Source organism: Cyanistes caeruleus, chromosome 1 (genome assembly GCF_971803275.1).
Source record: "Cyanistes caeruleus chromosome 1, bCyaCae1.hap1.1, whole genome shotgun sequence".
In the NCBI taxonomy this organism is placed as follows: Eukaryota; Metazoa; Chordata; class Aves; order Passeriformes; family Paridae; genus Cyanistes; species Cyanistes caeruleus.
The window spans coordinates 59,860,375-59,881,479 of record NC_141701.1 but is presented as its reverse complement, the minus strand read 5'-3'; the positions used below and the strand labels follow the sequence as shown (position 1 = coordinate 59,881,479).

The following is a 21,105-nucleotide window of genomic DNA, read 5'->3' as shown; positions in this document are numbered from 1 at the left end:
AAACAGATCATGGGGACAGTCCATGACTGCATGCAGGGATTGAGTTGTTCCTACAGTAAGCTAGCAGGACTAGTGCATCCCTGCAAATGCTGCCAGCACTAGAGTTCCTCATAGTTGCCTTGATTTTAACACACCCCTGTATGTTCCATTGTGGCATCCCTTTCTCTGACACAGGCTTTGTATGTAGCCTAAGACAGTTTCTTTGGGCACTGCAACACTAGAGGCATAGATTTAGGCTCACACAGGCAAACTGGGTAAGTTTTTATACCAAAACAAGTGCAATGGCTACATATTGAGGGGATCTGGGAGAAAGGAGAAGCTCCCTCTGTGGGGAAAACAACCAGCTGAATCCTGTGGAAAAGCAGGCCAGGAGAGGGGTGGTAATTCTCCTTGAATTCCAGCGTGATCCCTCAGGAAACTCACTTCATACGCACAGTGCTGATTTAAAAATAGCATTGTTATGTCCTACCTTAAAAAAACCCAAAACCACACAGAGATCACAAGTGCTTTGCTGTGCTACTTCTCCCACCCTGGGGAAAAATGGGATTAATCTGGTATTACAGATGTCAGTCATATTTCGTGATGCACTTACTGTTGAAAGACACTCTGCTGTTATGGGAATGATAATGTTATGGAAACGCCAAGCAGAAGGAGCCCCTGTTGCTTTCTGTGTCTCTCTGAAGATGTACTAAAAAGGAATCTGTGTTAAAGTGTGGAGCTGGGTTGGGTTAGCATTGAGCAGAACTACAGGGGATCAGCAGCTCGCCTACACCTCAGCATGGGAAGGGCTCTCAGCTGAGTGTCTGAAGCCAGGTGACGTCAGGAAGCTGTGTCTCCTTTTTCTATAGTTATTATATAAAAGGAAACTTCAGGCTGTCATAGGGAAAAAAGCTGGAAGGTTTAAATCTTTCATGTGCAAGAAACTGCAGTCCAATGAATTTTATACAAAATAAGGAGGAAAACAGAAAATTAGGATGGTGCGCTGTCTTGGTTTGAAGGGTGCACAGGCAGCAGTAAGAGGGTTATATAAACAGCAGCTGGTGGGCTGCAGGAGAGTGTTGCTGTCTTCTGTCCAAGTGTGGCAGTGGTGGCCCTGGGGACCTTCTGGGCCCAGCCATGCTTGGCAGCCCAGGCCCTCCTACAGCCCCTCTGTGTCTTTCCTTCTCAGGTCTGGCTGGCTTTGCTCGGCTCTGCCCAGGAGATCAGTACGAGGTATGTGTGCATGAGTTTATTGTTTATTAAATAGCAAAAGAATCAAAAGGAAGTCATACTTTTGCTGCTTTTTACATCATGAATTTTCTCAAGAAAATAAGACGATCTTTCTCTTATAGATTTTTATGCGTTACGGTCGCCAACGGTGGAAACTGAAAGGCAAAATAGAAGTGAATGGCAAGCAAAGCTGGGATGGAGAAGAAATGGTTTTCCTCCCTCTCATTGTTGGACTGATCTCCATTAAGGTATGCATGCTGACTCCTTTGCCTGCAAGCAAGGCAGGAGTCAAGAACCTGCCTTCCCATGCACCATCAGCAAAAACACAGAAGCAGATCATTAAACTCTTTAGAAATGAGCCATAATTAGTATTTCTGACACACCTACCAAGGTCCTGCAGTATTGTCCAGTTTAGATACTACGAGACCAATCAGTTTGTGAGAGCTGTGGGAGAGATTTTCTTCCCAAACTTGGAGTCTTTCTATCACTGTTCCATCTCTTCATTGCCCCCAGCCTCCTAGCACATATTTCTCCTGGCCTGAAGTCCATATGCTTTCTTTCCAACAAGCCTCCAACCTAGAGATACCCATTCTCTGACCCCTTAGCAGAATTTGGCAGAAATTGCTGCTAAAAACCATTCCAGATATCCCTGGTTAGGTAGCTTAAACTGAAGAATATCTTGAAAGTCTTAGGGGAAATGGCCCACTTAGACACGGCAAAGCCTTTATGGAAATAATACAGGTGATTACAAAACCCTCAACCAAAATAATCCCAAATGCGTGAGACAGTAGGTTTTCAGTAAAAGGCAAGTTGTGACACATGGTGAGTCACTTTGCTCAATCTAACACACACGTTTAAGGTGGAAAGTTAGGAGAGCACCCCTTTTTATAGTACACAAGAATCCCAGTATTATTAAGGTTAATGTGTATATTCTCTTCCCTTTTTGGATTCTGTCCAAACACTTTCACATAAAAGGCCCAAGAACTGACTTTCAAGCAAACAGCCAAAGGCTGGTGTGTGTAGGAGCTGCATATAGAACTGTCACTCTGAATTTCCAGGCAAATGTATCTCTAAATATGAATTGTGCTCTACTCTTACGGTAACAGCATATACGGAGGTGGTTCCTCAACAGTAGATCTGTGGAAGTCCTCACCAAAGGCCATCCTTGGTGCAAACAATAGCATGGCTTCAGAGTTACAAGACAGAAATACCTGGAAGAGAGCTCCCTTGGGAATTATTGATTAGACAAATTACATCAGGAGATTCCCAGTTAGGAATTTGTCAACTGCTGACATATATATCATATATCCTCCCTGTTCTCACTCTTCCCTTGGCTCTGGTTATCAATAGTGCAAAAGATCAGATACAAGACTAGACAGCCTGTTGGTCTGACTCAGTATGGTTGTTCTCTTCTGACTCTTATAAAAACAAAGAAAACATGGAATCATGATCATATGTATTGATTAATTTAATAATTAAAACAACGCATTTCTTAACAAAACCAAAACAAAACCACCACCAAACCCTAGATTTTTTTCCTTAAGTAATGTGACAGTCATATTTTAGAAGCTTTTTAGCAAGGGGGCCAGGCCAGACAACCAAGACCTTTATCTTGGCATTAAGGATTGCAATGCCTTGTGTGGTCCTAAATATCCTGTTCTTATCTCCTACAGGTCACAGAAGTTAAAGGGCTTGCTACTCATATCCTTGTGGGAAGTGTAACCTGTGAGACAAAAGATCTGTTTGCAGCTCGGCCTCAAGTGGTTGCAGTAGACATTAATGACCTTGGCACAGTAAAGCTGAACCTTGAGATCACCTGGTAGTAAGTAGAACTCATTGACTCAGTCGGTCAGTCAAACAATCAATCTATCAATCTGCTGTAAAACTTGAACCAAGAACAATGGTTCATCCATGTGAGTCGTTCTCTTCATATTTTTCCCTGCCAAGGAATATTGTGAAGGAGCTGTGGCCAAAGTTTGGTCTATGAGAAGTAGTTCCTGGTCAGCCCCAGTTTGCCTGCTTTTCCTGTAATAAAGAGGGTTTTGCCTAGTTTCAGCTGTTAAATTGGGTTTGGCAAGTACTGACATTGCAAGGTATGGGAACTGCTTAGTGATGATAGGTCTCAGAATTGCCTAAAGCTTACTTCAAAGCTTAAAAAGAGGATATAACTGAGTGTCCATATATATATATGTATTTAATATTTTAAAAAATCAGTGTAAAAATCAGTGCTGGATTTATGGATTTACACTAGCATAGCAAAGTTCAGGAGCTGGCCCTTCTGGAAAAGCTGTCTTTTAAGGGCTTCATACACCACAAGAGTGATGGGAAATCTTGTGGTGTTTTCCGTTCACACTGGTCAGCATAGGTGAGCTGGTAGCCTTTGGATACAAACCAAATTCTCACTGCATTTTTATGAAATAAGTAAATGTAATTTCTGAAGAAGCATTGATGCATTTAACTTTTCGCAATTATGTGTGCTGTTCCTTGTATTGCAATAAACATGAAGCCGGCAATAACAGCTCCAGGTTTCCTTTATAATGCAACAGCTCTATTAATAGTTGAGCACCTTTCTCATTAGTATGTGTGACACTTAGCAACTCAAATCCAAGAATACTTTCCATGTGAGAAGAATAACATCAGACTACACTACATAAATGATTTCTGAGGGAACACTTTTATCAGAACTGAAAACCACACTTCTGAGACTGATGTCTAATTAACAACATTTTCTTTAAACACTTCAGTTTAAAAACTTGCTACCTCTGGGTTTTGATGTGCTAATAAACCACCCTTTCAAAAATGCATTCTATGGACCTGAAAGTCCCTCTTGCTCAGCCTAACAACCTTTTATTTTCTCCCCTCTTGCTGTAGCCCCTTTGATGTTGAAGACTTGACCCCATCCACGGGAAATGTGAGCAAGGTATCTGCTCTCCAGAGGAGAATGTCCATGTACAGCCAAGGCACTCCAGAAACACCAACCTTCAAGGACCACTCATTTTTTGTAAGCTCTGTTTGGCTTTGTGTTTATGTAAGGAAAAACCTTAGAGCAGTTCAAGCACTGCAAACATTTCACTGCTTTACGTGTCTAAGCTTTTATTTCCCTGGTTCCAGCAGGTTACCCTTACATATACTTATAAAGCAAGTACATTCCTAGCTGCTAATCCTAAAAGAAGGTGGCTATGATCCTGGCATCTTTGAAACTATGTGGCCAATTAATGCATACCTATCCTTCCTGCCTGACTGCTGTGATACTTGAATAATCTTTAAAAAATGTGTTTTCATTTTGCAACAGTTGTTAAACAACCATTATAGCACAAGTATTTTTAAGGATCCTGTGATAAAATTTTCCCCTGTACTGAAGATATTCACAGGGTGTTCCTACATTTTGCATGAATTGAATTCTGAATGCTTAATCAGGCCATCTGTACAGAGATTAACTTTACAAGTGCTGCATCCCATGGCTGTAATTTAGTACTCTGCTGCAAAGCATTCATTTAACTTGCCCTTCCTCACACCCTCTTTGCTTTAACTGTTGAAGAAATGGCTGCATCCCCTGCAAGACAGGCCAAAGTTGACAATCTTAGATGCTCTTCAAGACACTTTCTTTGACAAGCTTCGTCGCAGTCGCTCTTTTAGTGACCTGCCATCGCTCAGGCTAAGCCCAAAAGCAGGGCTAGAGCTATATGTGAGTCCTGGTTTTCGTTTGGTGAAGGATTTTTTTCAGTTCCTGTGTGGCATTTCCATTCCCACGCATGCTTCATGTGTTGCTCTCTGTTGTAACTCACTCATTTTGCTGACTGATTAGAGGGCAGGACGTAACTGTGAGCCCATGCGGCTCACATTAAATCAAAATTCCTCTTGATTTCTGCAGAGATAATGATCAGAAGTCAACCATCTGTGGGCAGAGAGCAGAGCAGGCATACAAGCCAACAGTGTTCTTAAAAATCACCTGCTACACCAATTGATGCTGTACATTTGCCTAGTAACATGACTTTCAGAAGCTAAAAGCATACGCATGTCAAGGCAAAGAAGAAATAAACCTTTAACTGTGATTATGTTCAGGGGAAAAAAAAGCTGCTATTAATATATTAAAAAAAAAGTTTTGGGCACTTAAACCTTAAGTTTAACAACATGTGAATGCCTACAGTTCTTTCCAACAAATTGTCAGCAAAATAGTAGTTGCCTTCCATCTGTGCCATGCATTTCCGTGAGCTGGCCACATAACAAAGCAAGGTCTGTAGGTCAGGTAGGCAGGTAGTGCACTCCTACAGTGATTCTTCCCCATACATCAGTCAGAGTTGAACATATATATATATATGTATGTATCTACCCTGATAAGTCTGGAGTCTGCATAGGCTGGTTTTGCTTCTTAAGTGATTAGTGTCCTGCTCAATACACCACAAATTTTGCTGACTCGTTTAGCAGAAACTTATGTTGGACAGGACTCCTGTATAACTCTTGTTCAACAATTGTTACAGACATCCATGCCACACATGCAGGACATGGGATAAAAAGAAATAGCACAGTACTATCACCATTTAACCACCATGACACCAGAGAAACTTCTGGAGAAAACTGTATCACATTTTACAGATTGCTACTTTAGAAGTCAGAAAATAAGTAGAACAGAAAACTGTAATGAGTAGGAAAATGCAGACAAGGTGGCTTACATACAATTCCATATAAAAGAGCCATGCTACAGGAACTGGAGCAGTGCACTGGAAATGCTGTTTGAGAGAATATAGTAGGGTGAGCAGAATTCATGTCTCTCTTCTGGAGAACATTTCCTAGAGCTCTCTATTTAGCAGAGAAATGCCGAGACCAGGTTTTCCAGCAGATTTCATGCTGAAATTGAGGAGCTGTGCCAGACAAAAGCGGAAGTTTGATTTGAAATATTTTTTCCATCCCTCAAGTCTTGAATGCTTCTTTAATCTTCTTCCTTGACTTTTTCTTTCCTGGATACATGCTGTATATTTTTTCCTCTTTCCAATGCTGCATGAAAAACATTTTCTCCATATTATCTTTTCAGTCGAATTTGCCAGACGATGTCTTTGAAAATGGGACAGTGGCCACTGAGAAGCGGCCCCTCTCCTTCACTTTCGGTGACCTGCCTTATGAAGACGCTGTGCCCCCTGCCAACTCAGCTGAGTCCTCGTCTGCTCATGTCAGCTCCAGCCCTGACATCACTGCGACCCCCACCCAGCACCAAGCCCTCGAGTCCTCCCAGAGCTCAAGCCTAGACTGTAGCAGCAGCGACTCCCGCAGAGACTCTGTTGCTGAGCCAAAGGACCTGCCATCCCATGGAGAGGGAGCGGTGGCTGAGAGCAAGAACACCCCAAGGGCAGCTCCGGAAGTTTGCCAAAATATCTCTGATGCTGGGAGCAATCGTATATTTGTAGAGACGAGTGTCCCGGTGTCTCTCCTGCAGGACACGGATGAAGGTTCAGAACTCAAGCCTGTGGAGCTGGATACCTATGAAGGCAACATCACGAAGCAGCTGGTCAAAAGGCTTACATCAGCAGAGACACCCCTGACCCCAGAGAGGCTGCCTTGTGAGGGATCCATTAGTGGGGAATCGGAAGGATATAAGTCTTATCTTGATGGAAGCATTGAGGAAGCCTTACAAGGGCTTCTCTTAGCTCTTGAGCCACATAAAGAGCAGTATAAAGAGTTTCAGGACCTGGATCAAGAAGTGATGCATCTAGATGACATCCTAAAAGTGAGTACATTTTCAGAAAATACTACCCTAAAGAAAATCTGAGCAGGTGGAATCTCCTCGCCTGCCTCGCAAACATCAAAGTAAACTTTCTGGAGAGTAGTAGAATTCCCTAGTAGCAGTAGACTTGCCCCTGCTTGGAGCATCTTTTCACAGTGTTGCATTTTTAAACTTTTGTCAGCAATGTGCTTACCATAGCCATGTGTCCTCAAGCAGCAGATCTTTTATCAAAACCTGGGGGAAAGAGAAAAAGGTACCATGATAGAGGGGTAATTAAATTGTACCCTTTTCTGAATGCCTTGTGAACCACTGTGAATCACCACTTGTGAACACATTGCTTGTGCATACTGGAGATCAGATATAGCCAAACTTCTACCTTTGAAATCCATGAGTCACATCCTCAGCAGGTATACTTTAGCATACTACCCCCGAACTCTGTGAAGCTGTGCAAAACTACAGTAGCTGAGGATCAGGCCTTGCAGCCACAGAAGCTGAATTTTCTGAATTGCCAAAGGGATTTAGAAGCACAAGTATCGCTGAAGGTTGCTGTCCCCACGTCACCTAGGTGTGGCCTTTTCCTTTTTCCCTCACCCATTTTCATAGTGAGAGACATCCTGTCATTACATCAAGATGCAGAGAAAAATGTTAAAAATGGGAAGAAAAGGGGTTTGCATGTGTGTTGTTAATATGTTTACTGTGGATCACTGTTACTTGTGTCTCCCCCATGAATAACAACTCATGACACGTTACTCTGCAAACAGTATTATATGGGAAATAATCATTTCAAATGCTTCATATTCATATGCAAGTTGGTCTGCTAGTCATTTAAGCCTCATCATTCAAAAACATGGCTGAGGAGGAAGCAGGGAAGCATTTATTCTTTTGCATTATCTTTTCACAAAGAAACTTTGCTAACCTCCTTATTTCCATTGGTGTTTACAGCTGCATGGTACTTTCCCAAGTTAAGTGGTTTTTTGCACAGCCTGCAGCCCCTGTTCCTTGCATATTCCTAGAGAGGTTTGAGCGGGCAAATGTACCATTGTTATTATTTTCTAACTTGGTACAAACAGGTCAGCTATCAAAAGGGCAGAGAGACAATGGAGACTGTTAATTTAGGCTGCTTTGATCAGAAGTTACAAAAAGTCAGACATGGGATGGGGGCAGAGAGGATGGACATTTGCAGACAGGATTGCTGCACACTTGAGATGGATGCCACTTCCAGATCTGTTGAAGTCTGGATGTGACCTATTGATCAGCTCACAGACTGACACTCAGCATCACCAGCAGCCATGCAGAAGGGGGCTGCACGGGCTCCTCATGCAGAAAGGTTGAGCTGGAGTCCAGCTGTGACTGAAGAAACCTCTCTTGGCCATATTAGATGAGCAGAGAAAATGGCCCACATGTTGCTGTTTGTATTTGCTTGGAGAAGCTGCACTACCAAGCCCTGAAGGAAATGGAAGCCGAAACCATTGGTGCCGCACTAGAAGCAGGCTACAGCACTCAGCCTTGTCACAGATGCATTGGGAAGTGTGTTTGATCAGCTAATGACTGTACAGGCAGTTCAAGGACTCAAACATCCTAAGTGCAAATGTACGACCATTAGTACTGTGTGCAAAGGAATTGAAAACAGAACTCCCTTCAGCTCTAGAGCAGCTGGTGCTGAATCTGAACTCCTCGGAGGCCAATGCGTTTTTCTGTGAGCTGAGACAAAGTCATGGCTGCTGCTTGGGACTGGAGGATGTGGCTTGTGTAATGGCACCAGTGGCTCATGTCTCTTTCTGATCAAATAATCACATCGCATGAAAGATGTTGAAGTCATTGCACCAACCAATGGAGATGATCTCTCAAGTTACATCTGATTCTTCAGGGTGACCCTGAAAGCAATTTTGTGGGTACATGAGGATGAATTGCCATATGGGATTCACACTTTCATATTTCTTACAGCTACAGCAAGATTTCCTATGTGTTTCTTCCCTGCAGTGAGGTGGGATGGTTTCCCGCTCTCTCAAGCACTGTTAATTTCTGAGTTACAATACTGCCTTTTGCTTTCACCGAGGAATCTGATGCCTTATTGGCTTTTCCTTGATAATCCATTTGCCTTCAAAGGCCACAAAACTCCTCTCATTCCATTAATAAATGTGCAGCTATGGGACCAAATTCATTCCTGGCTAAGGTCTGTTAGAGTTACGTCTGTAATAAATCAGGTAGTGCCACTGGATATGTATAAATTGGCTTCTGTAGCTAGAACAGCAATTAAGGAATGTGCCTGCCCCTTTCAACTTCCATTGCATTAATTCCCATCATTCCTTTTGGAAAATGCCAAGAGCTGTGAAACTTGGATTCAAGAACTACTTCTCATTTCTATAAAACACGGTGAATTTTGCCTCTAAGGGTTTTCCTTTGGGGAAGAGAGTGAGTAGGATGAGGAGGGGAGGAGGAATGAAAGGCTTTTCCCAGTTCTCAGGCTTTGATTGTATATGCTATGAATATGAAGGCTTGAAATGAAACACCCAATAAAATGAAGTTTTAAAAATAAAATGAAGAATTTGAAGTTTTAAGCTTTATATTTTTTTTTTCTTATCTTTCTTGTAGTAGTTAATATCTGGGGTTTTCATTGGTTCGTTCTGCCTTTGCAGTGCAAGCCAGCAGTAAGCCGAAGCAGGTCCTCAAGTTTAAGTCTAACAGTTGAAAGTGCTTTAGAAAGCTTTGATTTCCTGAACACCTCTGACTTTGATGATGAGGATGGTGGTGGTGTGGAGGTTTGTAATGGTGGAGGAGGTGCAGACTCGGTATTTTCAGATACTGAGATTGAGAAGAATAGGTAAGTTTGTAGTACCTGCCAGCTGTGCTTACGCCAAACTGACACCCTGGCTCTTTGTCGCTAACAGGGGATCCTGGTGCACAATTTATTCAAGGAAGACTGACTAATCCTTGATGAGTTTTAGGGTCAGAAGGCTCCCCATGGCTGCTGCACACAAAATCTTTAGCTTCCAGGACCATTTTTTTCCCCCTGTTCAAATATATGCAATCTGTCCTCCAAAGGAGAAGGGTAAATTAAATTAAGCTGACATCAATACTGGCAGAGCCTCTTCCTTGACATAGGTTTGGACCTGGCTTTCCTTGGATGTAATTACTAATTCCTCTGTGGTTTTTCCCCCCTCCCTTTGTCTTTTCTCTCTAGCCGAATGAGTCTTTGCAGTGGATTAAGCTTGTCAGTAACAATAACACAGGGCCAGATTTAAGCAGCATGATGTAGGTTGCCTTTGGAATGTAAGAGTGATGACTGGTACTCTGTTCATGGCCCTGCGTGTTACCTGCCCTTCTTTCATCACTTTTGGTCTTTCTGAGAGAAAAAAAAACAAGCAAAAAAAGAGAAAAAAAAAAAAACAACTGTGGTGTTGTGCTGTGGCCTGCCATTGTTGTGTGACTTTAAGATGCTGTGCTTCAATCATTAGATCTTAAAAGCATGTTTGCATCCTTTGAGCTGACACGATGCCCAGCAGGCACGTAAGCGGCACTAGAGCTGGAATAAAAGAAAGGAACACGGTTCCCTCCCTGCCTGTGCTTTCCAACCAGGGAGCTACACTACTCACAGCTTGCTTAAAGCAATTTGTGTGCAACAAGCAACCACCATGCAGTTCCCATCATCTCCTGTCCTCATTCCAGAATAGGACTTGGTGGGAAAAATAAATTGGGAAATTGTGTTGCTTGTTAAACTTGCACTCTGACCTCAGTCCGGTCTGTGCTGATTTAAGAATCGAGCTTCAACCAGTTAAAATAGAAATTAAAATTTCTCTTTCCCCCCTCTGGCTCATCCCCAGACAGTGCAGATTCCTGCTTCCATTTTTAGATGTGCAAGTGTGTGACTCAGTGTAAAGATTGCAAGTGTTGAAACTTCTGAACTTGCAGCCAAACACACTTGCCATATGGGGACTGACCTCAGGCTTTGCATTTAAACACAGGGAGGATCATTGGTACAGCAAGACAATATTGGAAATAATGATTTGAAACACAGTAAGACTAGCTCTACTCTCTTGCAGAAACAACTGGTGAAGTAAGCTGTACACATTGTGTCCAGAACTACATATGAAAACATTGTGTCTTTTATTTCAGCAGTAGTTTTCCTTTCCTTCTGCAATGACCCTTAAATTTGGCAGCAGAAGGACCCCGAAAGCACAGAGCTGTTCTTAGCAGCTCAGTGCTTGGGAAAGTACAAATTGTCATGGTGCTTAATCCAGAGCGACTGGGCAGGTGATTCATCACAGATGGGAGAAAGCTGTCACCACTGCGGGACAGTAACCACGGGTTAACAAAGCTTGCTGTTGAGGGCATCACATCACTCAAGGCGAGCCAGTCAGGGCTGTCCCCTAGATGGGTACATCCCTTCTGTACCCAGCCAGGGCAGCCCTGCTCCTTTGTGATGTGATGTGCTCATCACCGGCTTTCTGTGTGCTTTCAGCTCTTCTGCCGTGCTCTTTGCTCATCACCTTGTGTGCGAGTGTGGGTGTGGGTGTGGGTGTGTGTCTGCTGTGGCAGCTGCCGGCCCTGCACTGACCTCCTCCCTCCCTCCTCCCCAGTTACAGGACGGAGCACCCAGAAGCCAGAGGCCACCTGAGCGAAGCTCTCACCGAGGACACGGGTGTGGGCACCAGCGTGGCTGGCAGCCCTCTGCCCCTGACCACAGGCAACGACAGCCTCGATATAACCATAGTTAAGCACTTGCAGTATTGCACCCAGCTCATTCAGGTACCAGGCACACCTCGTTTGGGGCATTTATTTTAAAATCATTCCTGCCTGCAGCATGGGTACAAGCAGGCTGGCAAGGTCAGCACTGCTCCTGTGAAGCAGTGGGAGCACAGGGCTGGGACAGACAGCCTCACCCCAGCCACAGGTGCCTCCATCCTTTCCATCCTGGCCCTTTTCAGAGCAGACCTGACGTGTGAGTTATGGGGCACTTGGCAGGAGCTGCCCAGGAGGGCTGAGGGGCAGGGCACTGGGGAACAGGGGCATCCCCTGCTCTGGGTTACAAACTCCTGCTGGCTTTGCTGGGGGGTCCTCAGTGGAGTGGGTTCCCAGTTAAAGCAGACCACATCTTCAGGGGTAAAGCAGGAACCCTGTCTCCACTTTTTAACTGAGCCCAAGATGAGCCTGCAGCGTTCAAGGGCAGGGATGAATTTTTGCACATGAGGCAGAGAGATTCTGTCTGCAACAGGCACAGTGAAGGCAGCTGGAGACAGCCCCCCTGGGACATCAGAATTGTCAGTTCAAGCTCACAACTAGAGGGTTTTTTCTGTGGGTTTTTTTTTTCAGAGCCCGTGCACAGCAAATGCAAATTTAAACATCAGTAAGTGAGGTCATCAGGGTTTTCCTGGAAAATCAAAACATGCTGCAACTTCCTCTTCACAATCATTTTACTCTTCCATCTTAGATATAATTAGCTTTATCTTCCCAAAGGATCATTGAAGCAATAGAGTGCGAGCCTGATTCCATCACCCTTAGTGCTGAGCTGGAAACTCTGCTGACTCACAGCCATGAGAAAAAGGGACTTTTTTTGGTTTCAATACAAGAGTACACAGTAAATATGCAGCTGAGTGAGGTGAACTTGAACCACATCAACACACAGAGCAGATTTGATATGAACATTATTTACATAGACTGCTGAAGAAATGCAGATAGCAGCAGTAGGGAGTATTAGCAAGGATTAATTAATTAATAAAATTAATAAAGGTACCTAAGTAATCGATCAAAGCTGAAATGAAGTGAAGAAATAGCAACAGGGTTGTTCTCCATGCAGGGTTGTTCTGAAAGTCTACAGCCTAAGTTGTGTGAAAGTCAGACTAATATTCTTGCCTGGTTTTAAGTCCTGTGGTGATGGGTTTCTTTAGCTTTGTGGTGTGTGCAAATCAGAAATTACTTATGCAAATGAATACTCAGGTGTCTGGATCTGGATTTAGATATTGAACATACAAGCAGTGATGCATATCAACTAGGACCAAAAAAATATCCAAAAGACAAGAAATTTAAGTTAAGGAGGTCCTGTGGTTCCAGGTAATGAATTTGTCGTTGCACTTAAGGTGTTTCTGAATTTTTTTTATTTTTTTTTTTTCTGAGGCCAGGTTTCTTTTTTGGTTCAATGACTCCCTTTTGTCTCATTTGTCTTCACCAGCAAATTGTGTTCTCCAGTAAAACACCATTTGTGACAAGAGACCTCCTGGATAAGTTGTCCCAGCAGATCCTTGTGATGGAGAATATTGCGGAGATCAGCACTGAGAACTTGGGAAACATCACCTCTCTTACTGATGGTAAGAAACAGCTTAGAGGTTTTCCTTCTGACAAAGATTTGCCTGGGCATATGTGTCTGCTGAAATAATCACCATGCAGATCTCACCAGTAGTGCAGGAGGTGCCACTCTAAAAAAGGCTGGCTCAGGGTCACCGGGAGGTGCAGCACTCACCACAGCCAGCCAGGTGTCACCTGCATCTGTCCTGAGCTCTTTTATCCAGAAATATGCAAGTGAGAAGAGAAAGGACTTCTTACCCAGCTTGATGTGCAGAAGATGGACAGATGTCATTGGTGTTATGGATGGGGATATTTCCACGTCTGAGGACTCAAGTTATTCTTCCACCTTTCTTTCCTGAGGAAAGGCAAGATTTGCATTACAATATCAGAGGCATACTACAACTTCTTGAACATTTTCAATTTTAGTCATCTCTCTGGAGAACTTCTTAGTTATTTTCCTTTTTGCATCTGTTTTAATACTTGGAAGAGTTTGCCAAACACATAGTTACCCTCATGTACACTCTGGCAGGATAGGGAAATACTATAAGGTTTATTTACTATATCAGAAAATTGAGGCAAAAATGGAGTGACTTACTTGAAGCCATAGAGCAGTGCTAGGACAGGGACCAAACTTGTGTAGATAATTTGTGGTGTTCCCCTGGTATTTTTTTCTATCTAAAAAGAAGAGAATGCTGAGAACTGGATCAGGAGCTAATTTTCTCACTTGACTGTGGGAAACAGAAAAAACAGAAAGATGTTACAAACCTGGGGTGAGCACATGATCATGCTCTGTGAAGGTAATGGCTCAGGGAGACCCAACAAACAGTAACTGTTTATCAGTGGGATAGGGTGAGATTTCCTCCATTCTTACCTTCTTATCTCAAAGTTGATGCTTCCAGCAAGGCTTTGTTTCATCATTCATTTTGCCCTCCCCAGCAATTCCAGAGTTCCACAAGAAGCTGTCACTGCTGGCTTTCTGGATGAAGTGTACTGGCCCTTCAGGAGTGTATCACACTTCTGCTGACAAGATGATGAAGCAGCTGGATATCAATTTTGCCACCACTGTGAATGAGGAGTGTCCAGGACTTGCAGAAACAGGTACAAAAAAAAAAAAATGTGTCACCATCAAAATGGAGAACAACTCTGTAACAAGCTTTGTTTTCCAACCCCTCGGAGATCTGTTTGGCCACAGTTCCAAAATCTCATTTGAAAACTAATGCTACAGCTCTTGTAAAAGGTTTGGCCCCAAATAATGAAAAAAATAACAACCAAAAAAAAAAAAAAAAACCAAACAGGTGAGGTTAAGAGAAAATATTGCTTTAAGGTCTATGAGTTAATCAGAAAGAAAGTCTATTCCCAAATGCAGATTTGTGATTCAATGAATCAGGAATCCTTGCACTTAATTTTGTGCGTCTATATAACACCCACACCCCGTAACAGTGCAGAGGGATGAAATTAATCCACATTCAAGTAAGTTTATCTGAGCACAGGTTCTTATCTTGTGTGGGATGTACCACACCTCAAACTCCAGCTATACTGACTAGCTCTCCCTAGGACAGAATGGGGATGGAGGCTGGTCTGCCCAGGTGTGGCCACCTGCACTGTGGATGGCTACACAGGGCAGTGTTCTCCTTCCTGCTCCATGCTACAGCTCTCACAGACAGTGCCTCAGACTGGCTTTCTGCATGCCACACTTAGTGCAGGAACATAAAAAATAGCAAAGCCAAATCCTGCCTCTGTGCACATTTCCCCTGCCTCAGTGGCACTGTGGGGATGTAACAGGCAGTGCATGTGGAGAGGGGTTTATGATTCAGGATGTTGTTTAGGTAGAAATGATGCTGTACTGATTGCACAGCCATCTGTAAACCGGCAGAGGCTCATCCTTACAAGGATATTCTCTGGTAATGAGACCCAGACAGGGAGAAGGCCTATCCAGCTTCTAACCTAACCACAGCTGAGTTTAGGAACATTGGGAAGTACCTGGCCTTGCAGATGCATTTCTCTCTGTCTGGTTTTGAAGTGGACTGCGTAATTTTGCCAGCAGCTTTTGCTCTCACTAACCTGTCCCTTTGTCCATGGCTGCCTGCAGTCTTCAGGATCCTGGTGTCTCAGATCCTGGACCGGACGGAGCCGGTCCTCTACTCCAGCATGTCCTCCGAGACCATTACTGTCTTTCAGTATCACAACTACTTTGCCAGCCACAGTGTCAATGACCTTGGAAGCTATTTGCTACAGCTCGCAAAAGAAGGTAGGGTATATAAATTCTGCTGGCTGGTTAGGGAGTACATCCCTGTCCTTCTGAGCTCAACACAAAGCATTTCAGCCCTGAGGCTGGTTTTACAAAAGGAGGAGAGAAAAGAGACAAAGAAGTGTCCTGGCTATTAAGTGAATGCACCTGAACTATTGCACATGACAGGGGAAAGGAGCTGATGCAGATAGACCCTGAGTTATTTCTATTTCCATATTCAAATGGAAAAAAACTGTTTTGAAAGCATTGTTTTGTAGGAGATAGCTGATGGTGGTGGGCTGAGCCCAAGGCCTGGGAAGTTTTCTGTGCCCACAGCTTGGATGATGTCTTGGTCTTTCACCATCAGTTATGGAGACACCTTCTGAAGTACTGAGCAATTCTCAGGAACCAAGGGATAACAGCACCTCAGAGTTTTGCAGGCTCTGCCACCAAGAGCTAGAGAGAAGCAGGTGTTGCACAAAGTGTGCTGGACTGCAATCCCTGGCAAGCCAAATTTCCTTCTCTATTTGAGAGGGATTTTGAGGAACCGTGCCTAATTTTCCTTTTTATTTGGGCATACTAGGGAGCTTTTGCTCAAAAGCCGGGAAGCAAAATGGCATTTCAAATCACCTCTGAAACATATTAGCCCTAGCTCTTGTTGGCAGACATCAATCTATCCAGGAAAAGCTCTCACAAAGATGCTCTGGAAGTCAATACACTGGCAACAATATTTGGTTTCAATTGTTAGAGTGAGAATTTACATCTTCCAGCGGAAAGCAGAGGTTTGACAGGTAGGCCTAAGTGCTGCACTATCCCATAACCCATCTACTCGTCTCCTCACTTGAAGGAGGTCTGAGAAACTGACCCAGCTTAAAGCCCAGACAATTCCCCATGCAGACACACTGCCATGATGCTCAGATGGGGATATTTTCATATCCTCAGTGTGTGTAGTATAAATCAAGGATTGCTAGCAAGGAAAGGATCAATCCAAAATACCCAGAGGATAAAGTAACACAGACCTTTTTCTTGAACTTCTAGCATCGGTGGTTCAGGTGCTGCAGTCAGTGAAAGATGGAAAACTGCAGCAAAATGTGTCCAAAATAAACTCCAATAACCTTCCACCACAGCAGGAAGTTTTAAGAGCTTTGGCTTTACTTCTCAATGAAAATAAAAATGAAGTCAGTGAGACCGTGGCATCACTTCTGACAGCAACTGCAGAAAACAGGCACTTCAGGGAGAAGGTAAGTGGCAGAAAATCACCTGTTGCATGAGAGACCTGTGTCACCATGACTTTTTTTCTACCTGTATGTCTCAAATATCTGTGCATATAAAATAACTGATCCAAGCTTGATTTAAACTGATGCAGAGGGAAATCCTAATTTTTCTGCACGTGTGCAGGTCTGTTTCTGTCTTTATCCCAGTCTGCTTCTACCTGTTGTTATGCTAAATAGGTACTAACCAAAACTGCAAATACTTACTGAGTGCCGTGCTCTCCAGCTATCTTCCACACTTCAGCATTTCTGCTGCCCTGTCTCTGACTTGGCTTCAGTCCAAGGCTTCAAGGTAACAGTCCCCAGCATCACCAACATGCAAAGACAGGTCTCAGATTTTTGGTTTTTTTCCAAAGGAGCCTGCCATCTATGAGACTTCCTACCATTTCCAGAAGGGATGGACTGCCTTGGGCAAACACAGCTCAGCTGTGAGAACTAGGATTTGAGTCTATCTCTGATACCAAAAGCTACAATCAGGGCCAGGTTAAACAGAGAAATTAAATAGAGGGGAGAAGGAAGAGTAAGAAGAAATTAGGGGTTGGCTCCTACCCTTTCATGGCAGACCTTTCCCTACTATGCTTCGTCCTCTCTGTCAGGAAAGAGCAAAAGAAAAGGCAGCTGGAAGAGGAAGAGTGGCAGAAGGAAGGCAAAGGGAAGAGAAAAAAGAGCTCAGCTTCTCTTGTCTATGAGTCCAGTTCCCTCTTTGCTTGCCCTCCCACTTCCGTTTTTGCAGCCTCTTGGTATTTCATACAGTCCTTCTCCATCCCCAGTGTCCTGGAGGCAGCATCTCAGGGAAAATACAACCTTCCCCTGGAACAGGCATGCGTAGCTGATACCCGGTCCACTGCCTGCAGGAAGAATCACAGAGTGGCTTCTGTGAGCGTATTGTGCAGCCTTATGCTGCAGATGAATTCACTGTACAGCTGAGTGCTGCTGAGATTTGCTACTCAGTAGTAGCTACTAATTTCTAGGGTCAAGCAGTAGACTGGTCTAGCAGCTCAAGCTAACACTGTAATCATTATTTTAAGTCTCCCTGGGGGCTATAGAAACTAGTTCATTATTATCCCTACATAAAAGAATTGTCTCAAGGGCCACCTCCTGAGATATTTAGACTCCAAGGCTCATTCAAAGCTCTTTGGTGATGTATGGTGAAAGGCCTTCAAAGGTGCCAGATTGTGCATCTTACTTTAACGTGAACTTTTCCTCACCAAAAGCTGGTATGAGACTGCTGACCTATGACCAGTGGTCTGTCCTGGATCTGCTGTAGGGAATTATCCCACCCTATACCATCCCACATGCTCATTGTCAGGGAGGCAGGCTGCAATTGCTCTCCCTTTAACAGGGTAACAATACCTCCATGCTCCACACTTCTCCACAGACATTTTCATTGCTATTCTTCTTTATCTGTTTTCAGGCCTTGATTTATTACTGTGAAGCACTAACCCAGCCCAACCTCCAGCTGCAGAAAGCAGCTTGCTTGGCTCTAAGATACCTCAAGGTAAGAGACAAGGAATACATTGGGGTGCTTGGCTTTGCTTTATGGAAAGGGCATCTGATAGGTACAAACAACAAAATAGAAATTATAACAGCAGCAGTGGTGTTTTTGGTTTGTGTTGCTGTGCTCCATTCTTTTCAGATAAAGGGAATGGTTTAGAACCTTCTAGACCACAAACTGTGACCTTGGCAAAGTTTTATCTTTTGCATATCATGGCTTTCTCCCTCTCATACTGACTTCAGGAGACTCAGTTCCACATCACAGAGAAAAAAAAAAAATGTTTATTCATAAAGTACTGACTGAGAAGGATAAGAAAATGTTTTCCCAGGATAAAATTAGCTCTAATGCATGTGGGCTGCAGTAGCAGAAAAGAGAGATCACGTCTTGTTTTGTGATAAATAGCTGGTACATCTGGGCACTACAGCCTCAGCTAGCATCTGGTACCACCTTTGCACTCTAGCCTTTGACAGGATGGGAAAATGCATTTGTTTTAGTTGTACAGAGCCACAGGAGACAGCAGCCATCCAAGCCTGACTGGTATGGGACACTGGGGCAAAAACTGTGTTCCATGAGACAGATGCTCTTTGGACTGACTATTTCTGCCTCTAATCTGTCCCCTGGAAGGCAGCTCTAAACTGTAACTTCATCCCAGTCACAACTGACACCATCAAATGCCTAATCCAGTATTGTTTAAATATAAAAAAACGTTTCCCTTAAATGAGAAGCTAGCAGGCATCCCTGTGAGGCAATGGTGAGGGACATTACATCTCTGCTGCATGCAGGGTGCAGTGGGGTTTTTGATTGCTCAGGAAAACTCAGGCTAGGAACCAGTGGTGGGAACTGGAGCTGGACAAGTTTAACTTGAGCAATGTGACTCCAGTGAGTCCTGAATACTGAGAATAGCTGGGGAAAAAAGCTATTGTGGGAAAGTATCATCATTTGGGATCTTCAAAGAAAAAGCTGAAGCTGGAAGTTACTACTTCAGAGATGGAAATGCTACACTGGATCGGCAGCTGTGGATGGGGTAACCCAAGGGCAGTTTAGTCTGCATCACTGCACAAAGTCCCACTGAATCTCTGAGGGGTTTCTCAGATTGCAGCAAGCTCTGTGTTGCTGTGGCCCCATCACTCCCAAGCACTGGAGCTGTAGTCACCAGTGCGCACCCAGTGCAGCCATACCCCGAGTCACACACAAGTGACCAAATGAAGACAATGGCTCTGGTAGCAAAGCCCTTGTTCAGAGCATGTGGACCAGACCTTGTGCCCCCTGGACTGACAGAGCTCATACAAATACTGATTCTGTGGCTCAGTGCCTCTCCCAGTGTCACACTGGGGCAGCACCTGCCCTTCCTTTCACTCATCTCTCTTGTAGTATTAAATAGCCAGCCAGAGACACTATGACAGCTGCTCCCCCCAAAGACCTGACATTTTTGTATCACAGAACAGGATTATTCCTTGCTTTCTTCTCAAAAATAGCAGAGACAAGGCAGAAGTCTGCAAATACTGAACACAGGCTTGACATGCTTTATTAGGAAACCCATTTGCTAGACCACTGTCTCCTGTTCCTTTCCCTGCTGTACCCTTACCTTGGCATTTTATGGCCTTGGTCCACAGCCCATCACCTATCCTACAGTCAGATGTGGCAGACATAGCTGGTCTGCCAGATTTGTGTATGTAGTGCATAGGGTAGGAAAATCAGAAAGGGTTTGCACCAGCAGCAGAAAATATACCTCATCCAAATGCTTCCCCTCAGGGAAACCCCATTCCTCCTGTCTCCATCTAGCCCTTTGCTTGGAGAGGGCAGTGCAGAGGATGGTTACTATTTCCATGCAAGGTTGTGGAAAAACCTCAGAGTGCACTGTGTGGTGCTAATGCAGTTCTTTTTGCACTTCCCAGGCTACTGAGAGCATTAAAATGCTGGTCACGCTCTGCCAGTCTGACAATGAAGAGATCAGAAAAGTGGCATCCGAAACCCTGCTCTCCCTTGGTGAGTTGCCTCAGTTTAGAGCAGTATTTCATTTTATTTTTTAACAGAGCAACATGTACAACACCTGACTTACATAAATGTGAGACTGTAAATTGAAACAGAATTTTACAGAGTGACTTAAACGAGTTAGAAAATACAAATTCTTAAAAATAATTAATTTTGAAAATGAGCCAAAAAGAGAAATTGAATTGTAATGGTCTGGAGGGGGAAGTAGTAAAAGGAAGGACAGCAAAGGAGAAATTGAGAAACAGAAATAATTGATAATTAATCTACACAGTTTCCAGGCATTGGTACTTCACTGACACAGAAAAATTGTTTTTTTCTGGCCTTTTGGCTGGCATAAATTTCTGCTCCATGCGGGAGGTGTCCTTGGGTGATTTTAATTATGCAGACCCTTCAGATATGCTCTCTTCCATTCACCACTTCAGCAGGAATTCAGTCTGCTGTTGGACATGTTATTGCTCAGGTTATAAAACAACTAGCCTAGGTATACTTTTGAAAACTCTGATTGATCTGCCATTGTTCTAGACAACATACAGAGCCCATTTTTGGTTCCTTATGGCCAGTTCAACACATTAGGCTCCATGCTGTCTTCATATAGGTGATATAGAAAGTGCATATAGATGGCAGTAGCTAAGGAAAAAGGGTTTGAAAGACACAATTATATTTAGCAAACATACTGCTTCGTCTTTTTCAGCAGTATAGAAATAATGATGTGGATAGACTCACTTTTTTTAAAGTGCCAGGAAGTGGGAGGTGGATAAATTTTATGTTTTCCAAGGTTAGAGTGGATAAACATCATTTACCTCAAGTACATCACAACAGCAGCTGAGACCTTGACAAGCACAATAGGTCATTCAGTGCAAGTGTGCAGATACTGTCACCTAATCATGCAAGCCACATCTGCTTCTGATTCGCTTTA

The 21,105-nt window shown here is 43.6% G+C and overlaps 1 protein-coding gene and 1 long non-coding RNA gene across 7 annotated transcripts in view; one reads left to right on the top strand and one right to left on the bottom strand.

Moving 5' to 3' along the window:
• The window catches only part of RIPOR2 (RHO family interacting cell polarization regulator 2), a 108,338-nt gene that overhangs the window by 85,390 nt on the left and 1,843 nt on the right, over positions 1-21,105 (top strand). For 4 of the 5 annotated variants that reach the window (XM_086894738.1, XM_023921689.2, XM_023921688.2 and 1 more), the window contains exons 9-21: positions 1,169-1,212; positions 1,332-1,457; positions 2,883-3,031; positions 4,081-4,210; positions 6,239-6,928; positions 9,562-9,746; positions 11,503-11,671; positions 13,092-13,227; positions 14,141-14,302; positions 15,294-15,452; positions 16,470-16,672; positions 18,117-18,200; positions 20,093-20,183. In XM_086894738.1, the coding sequence (XP_086750864.1) occupies positions 1,169-1,212; positions 1,332-1,457; positions 2,883-3,031; positions 4,081-4,210; positions 6,239-6,928; positions 9,562-9,746; positions 11,503-11,671; positions 13,092-13,227; positions 14,141-14,302; positions 15,294-15,452; positions 16,470-16,672; positions 18,117-18,200; positions 20,093-20,183 (2,328 nt within the window). Of the gene's footprint in view, positions 1-1,168; positions 1,213-1,331; positions 1,458-2,882; positions 3,032-4,080; positions 4,211-4,747; positions 4,895-6,238; positions 6,929-9,561; positions 9,747-11,502; positions 11,672-13,091; positions 13,228-14,140; positions 14,303-15,293; positions 15,453-16,469; positions 16,673-18,116; positions 18,201-20,092; positions 20,184-21,105 lie in introns of all 5 variants that reach the window. The other variant, XM_023921691.2, reaches the window with a different exon arrangement.
• On the bottom strand, positions 7,119-14,289 carry LOC111925273 (uncharacterized). Of its 2 annotated transcripts, XR_015288538.1 has the most exons (4): positions 14,076-14,289; positions 13,800-13,932; positions 13,463-13,559; positions 7,119-7,159 (listed from the first exon to the last, which is right to left on the bottom strand). It is a non-coding gene; the product is annotated as an uncharacterized LOC111925273 (long non-coding RNA). The 2 variants fall into 2 exon arrangements; XR_015288537.1 differs by lacking the exon at positions 14,076-14,289 and having other exon boundaries at positions 13,800-13,943.